This window comes from Chrysoperla carnea, chromosome 2 (genome assembly GCF_905475395.1).
Source record: "Chrysoperla carnea chromosome 2, inChrCarn1.1, whole genome shotgun sequence".
In the NCBI taxonomy this organism is placed as follows: domain Eukaryota; kingdom Metazoa; phylum Arthropoda; class Insecta; order Neuroptera; family Chrysopidae; genus Chrysoperla; species Chrysoperla carnea.
This window is the reverse complement of record NC_058338.1, coordinates 42,001,876-42,020,458: the sequence shown is the minus strand read 5'-3', so window position 1 is coordinate 42,020,458 and position 18,583 is coordinate 42,001,876. Positions and strand designations below refer to the sequence as shown.

The following is an 18,583-nucleotide window of genomic DNA, read 5'->3' as shown; positions in this document are numbered from 1 at the left end:
ATAGAGCTGATGCGAAAAGAGATAATGTCTTCGGAGCACCTTCGATTTAAGTTTAGCTTAAACTGTTTTTTAGTATCATAGGTGCGTTTCTACACTTTACAGGCTAAGATACAAAAAAGGATGAATCTTAAGTTTCTTCTTTTTAAATTTACTGATTTCTTGTGGCACATCTTAGTACAATTATGGAAACTCCAATGTATTTATTATGGAAATATCTCAGTACCTACCAGATATCTTAGACAAAAATACAAAATCCACTACTACGAATATTTTCATTTACCCAAACGAGCAATATCCAGATTAAAATCAATTTAAAAAAATTAACATGAAATCAGAGTAAGACATTATCATTGAAAGGAATTTCTTCTAACACTGTGATACTATGGACGAATTCTGGTTCATGGATATATAAAAGTTTCTTATTATATGTGAGGCTTTAGGTATAGGTATGCACTCAATATCTTGTTGCTAAATTCAAATACTTATTGGGTATAAAATTTACTATTTACATAAATAGACATAATATTCAAATAATATTTTTATTGGAGTAAATAAATTAAAATTTCCATAAAAATACTGAATTGAAATTATTTTTTTATCCTTCTAATTTTCATTTAAGTGCATAAATATTTAAAAAAATACTTGAGTGAGTCTTCATAGTCTCGAAAACCACTGCAGCGATTCAGTTTGTAATAAGGGCTAAGTTTGTCATAGTAATCGAAAATATTTTTAGAATCAAACAGTTTTAGAATCGCAGGTGACCTGAGAAATCTCTTCTAAATTAAGATTTCACTTAATTACCATATTTTGGTATATGCATGTAGGGAATGTATACATTTGAATACAAGAACAGAAAACATTTCAGATTCTAACAGTCTGATAATATCAAGAGAAGAAAATTCTAATGATTGTTTTATTCCTAATTGAACCTTTTGAAATTATGTCACTATTTGCAGAAGCTTGAAAATAGATATAATGATTTTTTTCCTCTTTCTACTTTTATACCATTTTATTTGGATAGATGCCAGATTTTCTCATTACAGCAGCAAAACTAGAAATTAAATTAAAATTGATAAAAGAACAAAAAAAGTTGTAGACTTTCAAAGATTATTGTTCGTATCCCTCTTGCAAAACGAAAATTTGTAGTATTAAGTCTCTGCCACTCTTTTTCCAATTTCACTCTTTCTCCAAGTTTTAAAAGTGCATATTTAGAGTTTATATAAGATTTTCAATTTCCAAAAATCAACTTCACCATTCAACAAAGTGAAGTTAAAATTATTAACCTAAAGTGATAAAAATTTAATTTATTTGAGTCGCCACTCCTATTAATTAAACTAAGAGTTTGTTTTTTAAAAGGGTTTTTTTTTTATTTGTTAAAAACAGATATTGCAAGGATTAATTATTTAAATATGTTTTTTTTGGAAACCAAGCCATTGTTTTTGTTTAATCTACTTTAGATAATAATCGGTAAAGTGAATATCACTTGTGCACCAGAAACCAGAATAAATTTCAACAAAAATAATCATTAAAATTCTTAACGGTGGGTTATTCCACTTCTAAATCATAGTCTCATTAGTGTTAACTTAGTGGCAGTGAAATACTTAACATGTGGGAACCGGTGCAACTAAAGTATTAAAACTGTACACGAATATTATAAATTATATAATTTAATACCCAGACCAAAACTTTACACTGCACCCTAAGAATTATTATTATTGTTGGTCAACTATGACTAAATAAACTTGATTATACACTGGGGTAGAAAAATAGTATATTACTTTAAAGTCAAGTTGTTTGGAAGAAATATTCTCAAAAATGCTCTCCACAAATTTTAAGAGTTTAGAAGCGTTTTTAAAAATAATTCTACAAATATGTCAATCCCACTCTAAAGCTTTCGTATTTTTCTTGAAAGTGAGCTATAAAAATCTTTCGTATGAGAGTTTTGATTCAAGCGATTAGCTTTCCAAGCAAAATCAACTCTCCTGGATTTAAAAACCTGTATCGTTTTAGCTCTGACTTATTGTTTTGTAAGAATCACTTTTTTACTTCGTTTTTAAAACATGTTCAACAGAATTTTCGAATATAAAGCAACGAAATTATTAACTTTTTTGAGAAAATCACATAATTTGGATTTGATTTTATTAAGGGTTGCCATACTCGTAAAAAGTGACTGGAAGATTTGTGACTGTGTCCACCAGCCTAAAATAACTTTTACATTTACTGAGTTTTTTATTTTACATTTTTTTTATTCATCTTCGATAGATATAAAATGCTTTGTCTCCAATGACTTTGTCTTAATGGATCACGCACGGTCTAAATCGCTGAGCGAAGATCATCGAGACCTGAATCGGAGGGGCCTGAAACTGGAAGGGTGTGTTCTTTGTATGATTTAAGCATCCGATAAGAAAGGATTTTCCGAAATTCTATCTCCAAGGGATGAAAAACAGAGTAAAATTTAGCATTTGACAACGTAATTCCTTGGTCCAATCTACTTCAAATTTTGCATAAACATTATTCAATAGTTGCCCAGCGAGGCGGGTAGTTCACAGCTGGTCTTCTTATAATAAAAAAAAAAAAAAAACACTAATGTTCATGAATTATGTGGCGTGATTTGAAATTTTATCGACCCTGTACTTAAAAAGAACGTCTTTCAGATGAACGCGATTGCTGTGTGTTTCGGTCTACATAAAAGACTGCCTTAGCACAAATGTACGTTGGCTTTATATGTTAACGTTGTATATATATATAACATTATCAATCGAAAATTATGTAATTACTTGGATAAATACAAGAAATTGTCCCCAAGAATAAATTTTTGAATCTATTCATTAAATTTGCACTGCAAATACATTTTTCAACCCTCAGTAAATAGGCAAAACGTTAATATTCGCAATGTCCACTAACTAACTGGTAATATTGAATGACTCTGCTTCATAACTAGGGTTAAGAAGGGTCCGTCTAACACACGTCACACATGGCATAATTGCTAAAATGTATTTAGAATTTGAGGTGGGTAGTTATTAAACTACATTGAAAATGAATGATCCAGGATGACATTGTTGTCAGGGGTGTGTGTGTGATTACAATGAACTATTGACTGTGACATTCATACGGATTTCGATTTGCTAATGATATAGATGGAAAATTAAATGTTATATGAACTTGAAAGTTGGTTGAATTTTATCTTATACATTCTGGTTACGAAAAATATTTTTCATTTCTGTTTACTATCAGATTATCTGTCAAAAGTTTATTGTATTGGAAAAACATAAGGATTGTTTTACGAATTTTAATCAATCTAAAAGATTCATTTATCATATTCACTGAACTGATATCTGAGAATGACATTTTTCAGTTCAAAAAGGATAACAATTTGAACAAATTCAGTTAATGAATCTAATAAAGTTCCAACAACTGAAATTACCAATATTATGAAATTGCTGACTTGAAATTATTTTTGCGTGTTAAAAATTATTTTTTATTAATTCTTTGACTTTTTTTGGTTGGTCTTGCATTCACAGAAGAATAATGGTTAATCTACAAACGGTCGGCTTGATTTCTATGAACAAGATATAATAATCGATTCAACTTTCTTGCTTAATCAATGATAAGATTTAAAATGGGCCCATAATTTTGGAAACTAACAGGATCATACAAAATTAAATGAAATAAATGCTTATTTTTTAAAAACTAAACATTATGACAAATTGTAGAAAATTACTCCGTGGTAAATTAAACGCACCAATCCTTAAAAATTTTACTAATGCGTTTGATTTGAAAAACTATATAATAAAGCTTAAAAAACACTACATTAACAAGTAAGTATTATTTTTGCTAGCTAAGGAACATTAATTAAGAAACATTTTATTCAAAATGCTAACTTGTATTTTAGAAATTACAAGTAGCTACCCGCCTGTTTCGTTTAAATAAAATATGAAGTAGATTGGATCAAGGAATCACGTTTTCCCATACAACCTTTGCTCCCGTTTATCACTTTTTACGGGTATAATTTCGGAAAATTATCTGATGCTTACGTCATACAAAGAACACACCCTCCAAGTTTCAGGTCGCTACGATCAGTGGTTTAGGCTGTGCATCGATCAGTCAGTCAGTCATTCGCAGGACCAAGCATTTCATATTTATAGATAACAACTTGTTACGAAACATCATGGTTTAATTTAAAATCTACTACGCTAAAAAGAAAATTAGTGAATTTTTGGAGAAAGGATCTTTCTCTAAATTGAATATTTTCGAAAACGGAAAAGAAAGTTTTTGTTTACTAAAAGATTTTCTTTCCCTGAATTTATATATTACGTAATCCAATACTTTTCGTGCATGAAATGTAATCAAAACTTTAGTAACTAGGTATAAACTTAAATGAGCAGACAAAGAGAACCCTAAGTTTCAATAAGGAATAAGTAAATAGATGTTTGTACGTGCAGAATGGACAATCAATGTAACAAAATAGGGGTTGGTTGCTTGGTTTGGTTCGTTTGAAACTTTTCATTAGTTAGTTGATAAGTTAGTTTCGACCATACATACATACATACCGTACATCCACCCACCAACACATATACAATATACTTAGGTGTAGTACTGAATGGTCCGCTAATAACGAAAACATACTATTTTCTTTATCTTTCTACTCGTCTTTCGTACTTCCACAGTAACAATTTGTGGGTCTTCCATTACAACACTTATGTGTACCATTTCCACCGGCTACTCATGTTTAGATTTATCGGTACTTGAGTGCCTATACAAGTGGTCTATTGAAATCACCTATTGATTATTATTACAGCACTAAGTTAAGTTAATTCGATTTATCTTTAATTAATTTAAGTTACCTAAGTACATACACAACAACAACAAGAGTATTAAAATTTCAATATATTTTTTTGAAATTTTGGAAAAGATATCACCTAGCCTGCTTTAGAATGTATGCGGTGCTGTAGCTGGATTATACTCTCAGTTTTTTAGCCGCTTTTGGACACTTTTGGGTCAAAGCTACATGATCTTCGTTACTAAGTAATAGTATATTTCAATCAGAGTGTTCTAAATTATCAAAACAATATAATAATAATTGATACAATCTTTAAAAAATCTGGAATCATAACAGTAAAGCTGTGAATTTGTGAAAACGACCTTGTTATGCTCGTAATGTTCGGCAAAAATTTATTATTTTCAATTTTCCATAATGCTATCCGTCTTTGTTCCAAAACGGTGTACGGATCCTAAAATATTTATCTGTTTTTGTCCTTAAATTAAAAAATTCCAATCAATGAGCTATGAGCCTATTAAATGCAAACATTAAAGTAAAAATTTTTTAATTTCTTCAGTCAAAATAAAAGTAAGATAAAATATAAAGATTGAAATGACAATGAGGGCTTTCACTTACACATCAATAATTTTTAATATATAAATTTTACTTATAAATACAGTTTTTAATAATAATTTTTGGTGGTCCACCCAGTATATTTATGTTACACACAAATATTGGATAAGGGCGCACATATAACACTCACAACACAACACATGAACCAAGACACTGATGTTAAATAAGTATAAATGTAACACACATTTAGGGCTGGAGCTACTATCTAATTAGGGAACTCATTAAAGCTTGATTATATGCATTGAACAAGAACAACAATTAATGTGTATTTGCTAACTATCGTTATGTCTAATTTTACAATTTATCGAATTACACTTTTGGTCTTTGATTTTGTGTTCTTTTTATTACGTTCGTTATACTTATTCAAGTTGATTTTATCTAATTTTTGTGTGAATCAATTACGATCATAAAAACTACTTTAAGAATGATTTTGTGTTTATTGTCTATAATGATTATTATGTCCTTTCAATATGCTTTCTAAAAATAGAAAATAATTTGATGACTGGAATAAATTTTTCATTGATAAACATTTCCTACTAGATAAATACATTTATCTCAAGACTTTATTTTACTTCAAAACGCTCAACGAACAACTTTCAAGTAGTCAGACATCTCATTGTATTTAAGGATGTACTAGCACCTTAGCAATTTTGGATAAAAGACTTGATTTTTTTTATATGAAGTTTCTTTTGAAATTGGAAGTCCAAATCCAAATAAGAAAATTTTAGAGGGAATTGTCCGATTATTTAAATAAATAAGTGACTTCAAAAGAAGGAATATTTAACATTGCTCTTATGGGAAAACGGTCGATGGATGATGTGTTTTCATACACTGCTATAAAACTAGTCGGTGGAAAAAAAATAACTATTTAAATTAAAGTAAAACCTTAATAAATTATTGAAAAAAAAAAACCGTTATGCTCGACTAATTATGGATGTATGGGCACGGTAGTGGGAACACAAATAAAAAATAAATAAATATTCGAATTTTGATGGTGAATTATGTTATAACTTGACAATATAACAATTTGCTTTTTAAAATATAGTTTTGTTCAGTATGTAATTTTTACATCATTTCTATAATAAAATTGCTGTTGATATTTTGTATCACTTACATACTATTTTCTCTAGCCCGATTTTTACCAGGGGTACCAGCGGGTACCTCGACACTGCAAAATTCCTTATCTATAAGTTGTATATAATTTCTTTTAAATAAAAATAGAGAAAGTTTGAATCACAAACATCATTGTACCTGCTTATTTTCTGTAATTTGAGTATTTTTCATTTCTTAGAATGGGTATTTTACATAAATTATTTAAATTAAATGTATGCCTTCAAAGAAATTTCTTCCCCAAATAATTTTATGTAGGTACTCACACATTTGCTTTGAAAACGTTATAAATTGATTTCAAAGGATATTATATTGATAAAATGTGTGTATAGAGGGTGTCTACGAAAAATAACATATATAGAAAAAATAACATATACCTCGCCAGGTGATGCGAGGTCTTCCCGGTTTTGTCCTGCCTTGAGGATTGCAACCGAGTGCCTGGCTGATGTCTTCAGGAGGTTTTCTTAGCATATGGCCGATCCAGCCAAACTTCCTATACTTGATGACGTCGGCTATAGGTGTTTGATTTGTTTTCTTCCACAGGTTAACATAAGTCGAGTTACTGATTTCAAATTATGATCAAGTTAGTAGTGATGTGGGTACGGGACATGAATTTATATACTTATTCATATAATTATTACTTATATAACCAACTCAGTGGCCGTGCAAATTAAAAGGACAATCGACTTAACTCATTTGGCTACTAATCGAGAGGTTCCGGGTTCGATTCCAGGCAGCGCCAGTCCTTTCTCAATTATACTTATAATTAATGAGGGGCGGTAAATTGATCACATTTTCGTCGCTTGCACAAGAAGTAGCCGACTCCACCCATATCATAAAGTTAATTGTATATATGGATGTAGTTTAAAATAAAATAATGATTAAAAATAATGACGTGGGTGGCACATCAATTTTTTTGCTTCGGTGGTTAAAAATAATATGTTAAAAAACAATCAAATAATGCCTCATTCAAATGTTGACGAAAAAGAGCAAATCCTTAATTATAATTTCAGAAAACTCAGAAAACACCCGTCATTGAAAACTAAAAGATGGACCAGGTATACGTGCGTTGGTTAGGTTTTTCCAAGGAAGCACTTTCTTATGATCTTGGCTAATAGTTCAGTTGTGTAGAAACTAATTGAGAAAATAATTGTTAGTATACAGACCAAAATGCGTTCGTACTTCAACCCTCTAACTCAATTTAAAAAGGTTCTAAAAATGAACCATGAGCCAGCCAACTATACATACCGAATTTCAGTTCCTTTAGTCATACTGATGGTATGCTTAGACATCCGACAACTTTTAACTAATTAGAAGCTACAAATAACCTTTGATATAGTGAGAGCAGTAAAGAATTTTATAAAAAATAGAATAAATATAAAAAAAATATACAGTAAAATTTGTATTTTAATATTTAAACTTACAAACTGCAAAGTCTTCCTGCATATTTTTTTTTTGTATGTTTGTCCTTACTACATTAATATAGGTTATACGCAAACAGCAATCTGTATATATTACAAAATCCAATCCCTTCCATTTCAAAACGACATAAACGATACAAGCTTGAATAATTCTAGTGTTCGTAGGTAGATACAATTCTGTTCTATAATACAAACCTAACAAACATATATCAATCATTTGTTTTAAAACTTCCTATGCTGTCGTTTATTTTACAATATTAACATAAAATTATATTAAAATTGATCATTTGGGACACACTATTTTATTTCACAATTCCTTACAAACTTCCATTCCTTTCCTTTCCTTTATATACATTATGTTAGTTGTGTTCGTAAAAGGTAGTATAGTATAGTATGGTATATATATTATATATACATTTGGGAAAACACAGATAACTTTTCAAAACAAATATAAATGTAAGACAAACTTCAGGAAATGAGGAAAACATTAATCTTAAAAAAATATATTTATTTATATTTTATTGATGGCATTCACTAAAATGTATGTTGGGGTAGGTAAACCGCGTTTTGTTTTGAGTATGAGGTGTGTATTTTTGTTGGGATATAAATCAGTCGTCAGATATTGCGGCAAATAAAAATAACATTTTTATTGCATATTATTAACTACCTAACTTTTTTTGAAAATGATGGTATTATCCATAAAAATATCAAAAAAATCCCGAGACTTCGAGTGATTGTATACGTTTGGCCTTTGTGTCTATAAAGATTGATTTAATAAAAAATTTCCGCTCTGATGTCTCGAGCCCGGAAGGAAAAATAAAAAAAACTGACAAACACATATCTACTCTTTTTTTGGGGGAAATGACAATAAAGTATTCCGTTTTTTTTTTTAACGGGGACATTCTCTTGGTCAAACAGAGGCCAACTTGGTCAAACAGGGGTCCAAGTTTGCAATAAACTTGGTCAAACTGCATACTATTTGTAGAAGATTTTGTTCTCAAAAAACTTTTGTCTGAAAATTTTATTTCCTTGGTGACAATTTTTGGCACCCGATTTCAGGTTAATTAAGATTTAAAACTTTCCACCAAGAAAATTTTACATCGACAAATTCGCAAACTAATAATTTTTAGCATTAAAAACCGTAAAATATGTCGCTGAAAATTGAGGTTTAGAAAAAAAAACATCAAAAAAATCAAAATCCAAAAATTTTAAAAAGTTGAATTTAAGCAAAGTTACTTACTTAATATTTTCTAAGAAATCATTATCATTTTTAACACAGTACAAAATATTTAACTTAATAATTAAGTGATAAAAGTATAAATAATTAATGCAAATATTTTTGAAAACAAGCCGTTGTGGGTATGAGTTTTAAAAACCTAATCAATGACTTTCATAATAGGTTAGAAGTATTCATGTACTTAGTAATTTATTGAATAAAACAATAGTATTACACACACACATAGATACCACACACGGTTGTCATATACTATAACTATAACATATGTGTAGCTTTAATTACCCGTAGCTCGAAAACTGTTTATTGCAAATTATTGTGGGCATGAGAGCTTTGATCAGAATGATCCGAATAACATTTTGGATGCGATTTGAAAAAGTACTACAGAAAATCATTTTCTTATAAATCGTGCGGTAATTCAAAACTATTTGGTCGGGAATTACCATGCGACTAAAATACAACCTTGCTCAAGAATACGTTCAAAGACACCAACGTTTATTTAAACTTTTCAGCATTTTGGAATATAATATTATAGATATTTACTTCTCAGTATAGGAAGAGATTGTAATGGGCCCGATTTTCGAACTCGAAATTTTCAACATATCTTTATGTTTCATGGTTAGTACAAGGCATTAACACCGGCTTGGAGTAGAAATATGTATATGTGTGTGTACGTTCGTGGTCAGTTTTTTCGTCATCAATATCGCGCGAACAAAAAGTGATATCGACTTCGTTGAGGTGTCGAAGTGTATTCACGGAAATATCTATGATTCGAATAATTTCACAACATTCGGTCGAGTCGTTTCTAATCGGAACAGATTTTATTTTTTTTTAGTATTTATTATGCTAGGAAGTTATTCGTGTGGACATCAAGGATAGCACCAGAGCCTTATCAGGACTAACCTAATATTTTATATTTGAATTTGCGGATGAAAAAACAATTACTTTCATACACAAAGTTAATTATAAATAAAAATTTTATCAATTAAAAATAAAACAAAACCCTATTGAAAATTTATAAAATAATTACGACTTACAGATTTTGAAAAAACAAATAAATGCCTTGTTCTGTGTTCTTTTTGTTCCCATATGAATTAAATTCTACGAAATAATTGTTTCATACAAAAATATTTGTTATTAATAACAAATGATGCCAGTCAGTCGTCAATAACATGAACGAAATAAGACCCGCCTTTCATTGTTTATTCAATAAATACTACATACGATAAGTTTTTACGTTATTTTCTGTTCTGGTCATAAACCGAACACATCTGGTTCAGGTAATTCTTAGGAGACATCTTGTCATCAGCAATAGTTGACAGATTTAGAGATTTGTTATTTCAACAGATTTTCGAATAAAATCAACAACTTATATTATATTTGACAATTTTATTTTTGTGTGTAAATTCATGCAGATGCTACACAAAAATTCAATGTTCTATGTTTATTAGGTTTTTTACATTTTGCTCGCTAAGAGTAAAATAATTTTGTGATGCCTGACTTTATTTTAGTTTCTTGACAAAATATACAATTCACACTTATAAACAATTCACATAAGCGTTTTAGAAAATCAAAATTTTGAAAAATAAATATAAACAAAATATAAAACAAACAAAAGTGGTGGAAAAACACTCAACATGAATAAAATTTCAGTTTTTAACTTCTTGTACAATTGTTCTTTCGCACTTCAAGTTGTGGCTAAGCGCAGTTACGCTTTACTAATACATTTGGATGGAATTGTTACAAAACTAAAGACCAACTTTAAGTGCTAAGATAAAATGTACTGTGTAAAATGTAAGCCCAATAGAACAAAATATGACCTTAGTGTGTCCAAATAACTCGAACTGATAGACTAATTTAAAATTCAACACTAATGGACGGATACTTTTAACAGAGACAATGCATTTTTAATTAGACACTTAATCATGATAAAACATCTGTCGTTTTAAAACTGCCTACTTAACCCAGAAAATTAAACTTCATGCCAATATTTAAGGATCTTTTATTTTTTAGGTAATTAAGCCCAGTAAGCTGTTTTTTTTTTAAATCGAGTTAAAAACAAGTGAAATTTACAAAATTTTAAAAACCCCCGATAATTTTTGGGTAAGGAACCCTAAGCAGGCACTTGAAACGTATCTTAGAACACTTTCCATTAAATTACCTTTTCCTTAGAGCCTTCCAACAAACTGAACCGATTTTGAAGATCATCGCCTTTTTTTCAGTTTTTTCGAGTACGGAACCCTAAATTCGCACTTGAAACATAGCTAAGAAAACTCACTAAATTATCTTTCAAACGAAACCAGAAAAAAACCAGATCGATGCATCCGTTTAGCCGCTACGATGCCACAGAGAGACAGACACACACACATAGCGGTCAAACTTATAACATTTTTTTGTCTTTAAATATAAAAAATTTAAGAAAAGATTCGTTTAATTTATCTACCATAGTACGTGGTCATTTCTGACATTTAGCGGTGATTAATTTTTTAATATATCAACGCTAAAAGAATATTCAGATAAATAAAATGGATGGTATATACATGTATAGAAAAAGAGTTTTTGAATTCCGTAACGAAATTTAAAATCAAATCATTCACTTTCTGTTTTATAAAAGTCACAGACCCTCTACGCCATAATACATTAAGATAAACACTTTTGGTTCATTTCTTAAGTTAGTTTCAGTGGTTTCCCTGAGGTAGATAACTTTTTCGATTTATATAAATAAACAATTTAAATCTGTTTTAAAGATTTATTTGAATGCTTTAATTGAAAGTGAGAGGCTCTGCTAAGGGGGACATACATATAATTATAAAATGTATTCTTATGAATTTTGTAAGGTAAATAATACAAAGTTTACCTGCTGGTAGAACACAGCATGTAGGCGGACAGTTATGAAAAAAAATTGATCATTGGTGTAGGTTGTTTTGAAAATATTTCAAATTGATTTTTAATTAGTGTAACAAAATATATAATTTTGGTTTTAATTTGTAAAGACCAGTCAAAAGGTAATAAAATTAAATCAGCTTTTCAGAAGGTAAAAAAAATGGTACAGTATTAATTTCATGAGTGTATAAAATCACAAATTATAAATAAAATCCCTTACTTATTCAAAATACAACGTAGCATTCATAAAGTGTTTGGGGGAATGGGTTTAGAAAATATAAGTTTATACGACAACAGCCGGATTTTCTCGACATTGAGCTGGGCTTCTGAAAACAAACTGGCAGAAAACTTTAACAAGCACAACCACTCATATCATACTTATTCATGCAACGACAACCTAAAATTAATGCTCTGTTAATTTGATTCGAAAAACAAACCATCTTCCTACTTTCGAGGAAACCATCTTCCTAATTTCGTTTATTTTCCTTCCATATTTCGAGGTTTTTACATTTCGATCGATATCATCGTTGTCATTGTTTCTGATTAATTTAAAGAGCATTCGATCAAAGCACGTTTCGGCGACCTTCGCATGTTGTCCGGTTATTCACTTCTTATATAGCAATAATCAATTTGCCTGATAAGAGTATTTAGATCATCATTTTGAGACTTCAGTAAAACATGACCAAAATATCAAAATTCGTGAATGGTCTACGTCCCAACTCCCGGAGTGTCATTATGATTTTATTATTTATCAGAAGATATGAATTAGGTACGGCTAATGTTCGGTAAATAAATTATACACAAAAAGATAGTAGAAAATTAAAGTTTAGGACTAAATAATCCTCTTGCGTGCTTGAATCGAGATACCCACTTGATGTAATCTTCTTAAATCTATACTTAATACGACAGAATGTCCTTATTTATTGAAACTACTGAGTACTTCCGTGAGAACATCATCAACATCACAAAGAGACACACAATTACAAAGAATTTTACAAAAATATTGTCCTTTGTTAAAAATCTAGACACATTAAATCGTATTCTTTTGTAAAAACATAAGATGTACAATCTTTATTTTAAAATTATTACCAATCGTTTTCCAAATGTGAAATGGTGTCATTGCAAGAAAAAAAAGTTGACACGCTGGAGCTGCGGAAGCTAACCAAATTTTCGCAATCAAAATTGAAGGTAATAATTATAATTAAATTTAAAATATTTGTTCTGTGAAAAATTTAAGAAATTTTTCCTAAGGGATAATAAAATAGAAGAGGATCATTGATTGTTTGATTAAATGAAAACTTTTCAAATAAAATAATAAAAACCCTGTACGCCTTGTTATCGAAGCTATACAGGGTCTTCTGATAGCAGATAATTAAACAAATCAATTAGTAAAAATCAATAAATTTTTCCTATAACAAAGCCCTTTGATACAGGCGGTATATCGTATATTACAGACATAGTACTTGAAGGTGTGACTTAAACGCAAACTAACTAGAGTTCTAACAAATGAAAATGGCACTGAACAAATGAGAGTGTAAATACTAGTATACATACATATACATCATATACTCTTTCTTGCTCGGTGCCTCTTTGGTTCGATAGAACATTTTTGTCGCATTTAATTATCAAATTATCCAACTTTTATAATTAATCTAAAAGCTAGTCTCTAAATTCTCATAATAGTAGAAATTTTATTAATAATCAAATCAAGTGAGACAATTTGATAATTAAATGCTACGATAAAGACAGCAAACTGTTTTTGGATTATATCCTGCATACTTTTACTAGCTGTCATAATCATGAATTACTAAATTCGAATAAAAGTACCTATCATGTCTGAGCAATTTTATTATTCTTGACATAAGAATTTTTAAATCACAAAAATTCAAAAATTAAAGAGAAATGTACAAAAATATTAGCTTCTTATATGTAAAGATCTAGGTACAAAGACTCTTATTCTTTTGAAAAATCTTAATAATCTTTTGTAAAACAGATGATGTGCAATATTCATTTTTAAATTGTTAACCAAGTCTAATTCTTTCCAAATGTGTTATTTATTTTATGATTGTATCGTTCTTTAGAAAATAAATAAAATGTACTTTGAACCAATTACTGACTACCGCCTTATTTCAAAACATATTTATCATTCTTAAATATTCATTCCATTTGTACGAACAAGATAATAATCTTGTTTAAAAATGTTTGATAAGAATAATTTAAATAATCAACTATGTCACAAAATAAGGGTCCATTAAATTATTAAATATTTCGATAATAAAATATGTATAAGTATAAATTACTTATTTTACAGGTTCGGATTAATATGATTTACAGGATCAGGATATTTTTGTTCAATTATTTAAATTTATGAGAAAAAATTTACTGTTCTATTATTTGGGAAAATGGCAATAATTCTTTTACATTTCTTTCAAAGAACAGTTAAAGTGAACTTCAGCCACCAATTTATACGTATGTTTTTTGAATAATCCCGAGTTTTATTTATGTTTCTTAATAGTATTGCATCTTATTACTATAAAATAATTCCAAGCTACGCCCTAATTTAAGTCATTTTTGTCGAAATTAGAATAGAAATTAGAACTGATTATCCTTATTGAGTGCTTTTTCCTCTGTCTGAATAATTCATTTCAAACATTATCATATCAAAAAGACATCGAAGGAAAACATAATGCTTTATTTGAAATAAAGCACAGTGAATATTGCAATAAAGAAAATTTACGTATAGTAATGTATAGAAATCGTCCAGAATTATGAAGTAAACTTGACTACTTTTCTTTCACTCTTAAAATGATGCAAATACTAGATCCAAATAATTGCTTTATTTTAAAGATAGTTAGAAGTAAAATTCAAAATAGTTAATCTAAAACCTCGGCCGACGTTATTACAGTAGTCAAAGATTTGAGTAAAATATTCGAAGTAGTTGTAACTATGTTTGATATTATCAACTACAAAAAAGAATAAATGCACTGTTGGGTTTTTGAAAATCATATCGGGCTGGAATCTATTTTATTGCAATATCACTGTAAATCAGGCATGGGCGAATGTGACTAAGAGAAGTCCCTCACACTTCTTTAATTAAATAACGAGCAAGAAAACGACAACCTAACCAGTATCAACCAATAATACGAGTAAGACAGAGAGACAATATTTTTTTCTACCTATTTCATTACTATCAAAGAAACTGAGATAGGTATAAGAGTCGTATATCCGTCTCGCTTCCTCCTCTATGAGCAATGCGGACTTGGATAAAGAAACACACAATCAAGTTTATGCCACACAATAAAGTTAAAACAATGGTGAGTTTGACTTAAAATAACTCGCCTGCTGTAAATAATGCCATGCCTGCTGTAAATAATTGCATTGACAATTGTCCCTAAATACAATCCTGATGACATGTGTATGAGAGTACACTCACTCCTCATAAACGATGACCTTGTGATATATGTTTTGAATAATGTCTTTTTATAGTTTATATTTTATAACCAATATAATATTTTCTATTTTCTATTTGCATAAACGTATAATTAAATTTTACATGTTTATTGCTTAATTATTAGGTATTTGGAATAATGAAAACTTTTAATTAATTCATTATATTATAGTTGGTGACGTCAAAAATTAACGAGGGTAAGTATCTAACGTTCATATGTTTTATAGAATTCTATGAATCTATGGTAGTGACATATTTTAATAAACGAATCACCACCATATGGATTACTTTCTTAGTACAGGGTAGTAAAAGTAGAAAATTAACATTCATGTAAAACTTTTCTACATTTAAAATTAGTTGTTTTTGCGTCAGTGTAGGACACTGAAAAAACTAGAACAAAATACTGGGGTGTAATACCGCCATGTTAGTGATAGCAATGATACGGGGGCCACACTTCTAAGAAAATATGGCCCCTATTTCCCATACACTAAACAAAAAATCGTTAATGTTAACAAATTCAATTTAAAAAAAATTAATTCGTATTTTATTTCATTTATTTTAAAGGATGGCGATTTATTGAGTAAAAGTTGCTCCCTAATAAATGAACGGCAATGCGAATGCCTTTTTATTCGCTTTAATTTTTTAGACTCTCAATTTTATGATTTAGTGGGAATATATTTGACAACTTATTTTAACTATATTGATTTTGCTTATGGTAGTCCGGCTATTTGAGCAAGTACGGTGAAAATTATTTTTTTTTGCGGTAAATACTAGTTCAAAATCCCTTGATCACAATAAATACAGTTTTGGAGCCTCTTGTATTTACTTTTTAAAATTGTGATTTTTAACAAACACTTATGTAAGAACTTCTTATCATGAAGAAAATCACAGATTTTGTTTATGCAAAAAAAAACCTTACGGCTCTTTCCAAAAAGAAAACAAAAAAAAACTTAACTTTTCGATGCTTTTACGATATTTTTAGAGCATTTTATTTCATTACCGTCACACAAATTGCCAAGTTTTCGATGTTATTAGAGCATTTTATTACATTGACGTCATACAAATTGCCTAGTTGACTAGTCACGTGACGGCCGGGCTACTTTAAGAATTAAGGAGACAACATTTCGCAAAACTTTGCTCAAAAAGATACCCGGGGAAAACTTGATATGGGGCTCCTTCAGAAGCAGCTACACCACTGAAAGTACTTATACTCAACGTAAATCCAGTATATATAAGAATACAAACAGAACATACAGGTAAAATTTGGAACCACTTAGTGAAGCCAGTCTCAACTTGCTGATATTTATCTAGCCTTCAAAAAATAGTGAATAATTAGGATACTTGCAGTATTAAATTAGAGGAAGGCAATTTGGAACAAATTCAAGTAATAAAAGGTATTAAGAATGGAACAAATTCAAGTATAAGTTTCGAACACACTAAAATTGTAAAATTGGAGAATATATTTTAGAAATATTAATATAAAATCGACTTCAACATCCACTACTATCTCTACTATCCATTTTCTAAGTGAAACTGTTAGTATCTGGCAATCATAACTCTTCAATTTTTTAGCTATTAAAAATTTACTTAGAATCAGATTGTAACAGTCCGAAATATTTCTTTATTAGTGCTATTTTTTTATTTTTAGTTTTGCAAAATCAGATAACAATTCAGAACCCTGCTTATATTCCTTGACTTTAGTGATATTATTTAAATGAGGGGTTCCGTAATGCCCGTATTCGAACTAAGTTGAATACAAATTCTGAACAAAAAGTCTCCAAAAATTTTTGATTCGATGTAACATTTACGCCTTTATCAAACCAAAAGTTCGATAATAACACACAGGATTAAAAACTTTATGAAACGTTAACTTAGAAATGTATTCTTTATTTGAAAGTTTTGTCTGAGTGCATTCATTTCGTGATACCTTCCTTATATAATGAAATTTTGAAGTCGATCTTGCTTTAAAATTAAACTACGGGAATCTACATCTAAAATACTGGTGTGAAAAATGTACAAACCTTGTGTATAGCTCATAGCCGAAATACTGGAATGGTGGTATTGGTGTTCGTCACCACCCGATGATCGTCTCTGACGCAATTATAATGACAGGCGGTGGTAACAGTGGATGTGCTATTATTATTATCGTTGTAGCAAATACTCGTGGATAGGTTTTTGTGGATAAAAATTGTGGATAATAAGGTGGTTATGAAATTGTTTGGATGATTTAAATGGTGCGATAAAGTAATAAAAGAAGACATGTGCATTTCACACGAACACCACAACACACAATATTATTATTTTAAGACAGATGAAGGGGGGTGGGAGTAATAGGAGTAATAAGTAATCAAAAAACTATAAGGTTAATTTACAGTACAAAACAAGTGGAGCACTCTGTATTTAAATTTCAACAACAATAACAACAACAAAAACCTGTGTGTGATGTACAGAGGATAGAGATGTGATGATGATGGTTGTTTTCACACTTCCGGTTGTTTATGTATGCCCCGTCGAGTGTCGTATAGCGGGCGGATGAACGAGGTTAGCACAACAAACGACACACAACGACTTTACAAATAACAACAAAATGAATATGATGGACGCGTTGTGTGATGTACGATGGCGATCAAAACGAGAATATCGTTTTTAGCACCTGTAAATAAAATAGAAATAAAATAAATAAACATTTTGTTATTTAATTAATAAACAAATCATATATCATAAATAAATAAATAAATACCATGCATTACAATATTAAGTATTTTACTCATATTATAGGTGTATATGATGTGTAAGTTTATTTTATTTTAATACAGGAAAATGAGGTAATTAATTATGTGTAAACATAAATTATTCAGTAATTTTTAATGTAGGGTAAGATGTAGTACCTAGGCTCAAGTTTGGAAAATGAAATCATTCGTAGTTTCTCTATTTAAGGTAGTACTATCGGTAATAGACTTTGCATTCATAATTTAATGAAACATGGCATAGTTGTCCATTATTATATCATAATTAAGCAGTTAAACTTTTAGGGACCTTCAGAGAACTGAAAATCTGAACGTCCAGTTTTGTGAAATAAAATAAAATCTGTGATT

At 29.5% G+C, this 18,583-nt stretch overlaps 1 protein-coding gene across 2 annotated transcripts in view; it reads right to left on the bottom strand.

The window, feature by feature from the left end:
• Positions 1–17,744, bottom strand: part of LOC123293867 (teneurin-m) — a 546,253-nt gene extending 528,509 nt beyond the window's left edge. For both annotated transcript variants that reach the window (XM_044874826.1, XM_044874827.1), the window contains exon 1: positions 17,510–17,744. In XM_044874826.1, coding sequence (XP_044730761.1) covers positions 17,510–17,525 — 16 coding nt within the window. In that variant the 5' untranslated portion in view covers positions 17,526–17,744. The remainder of the gene's footprint in view (positions 1–17,509) is intronic.
• Positions 17,745–18,583: the final 839 nt, after the last annotated feature.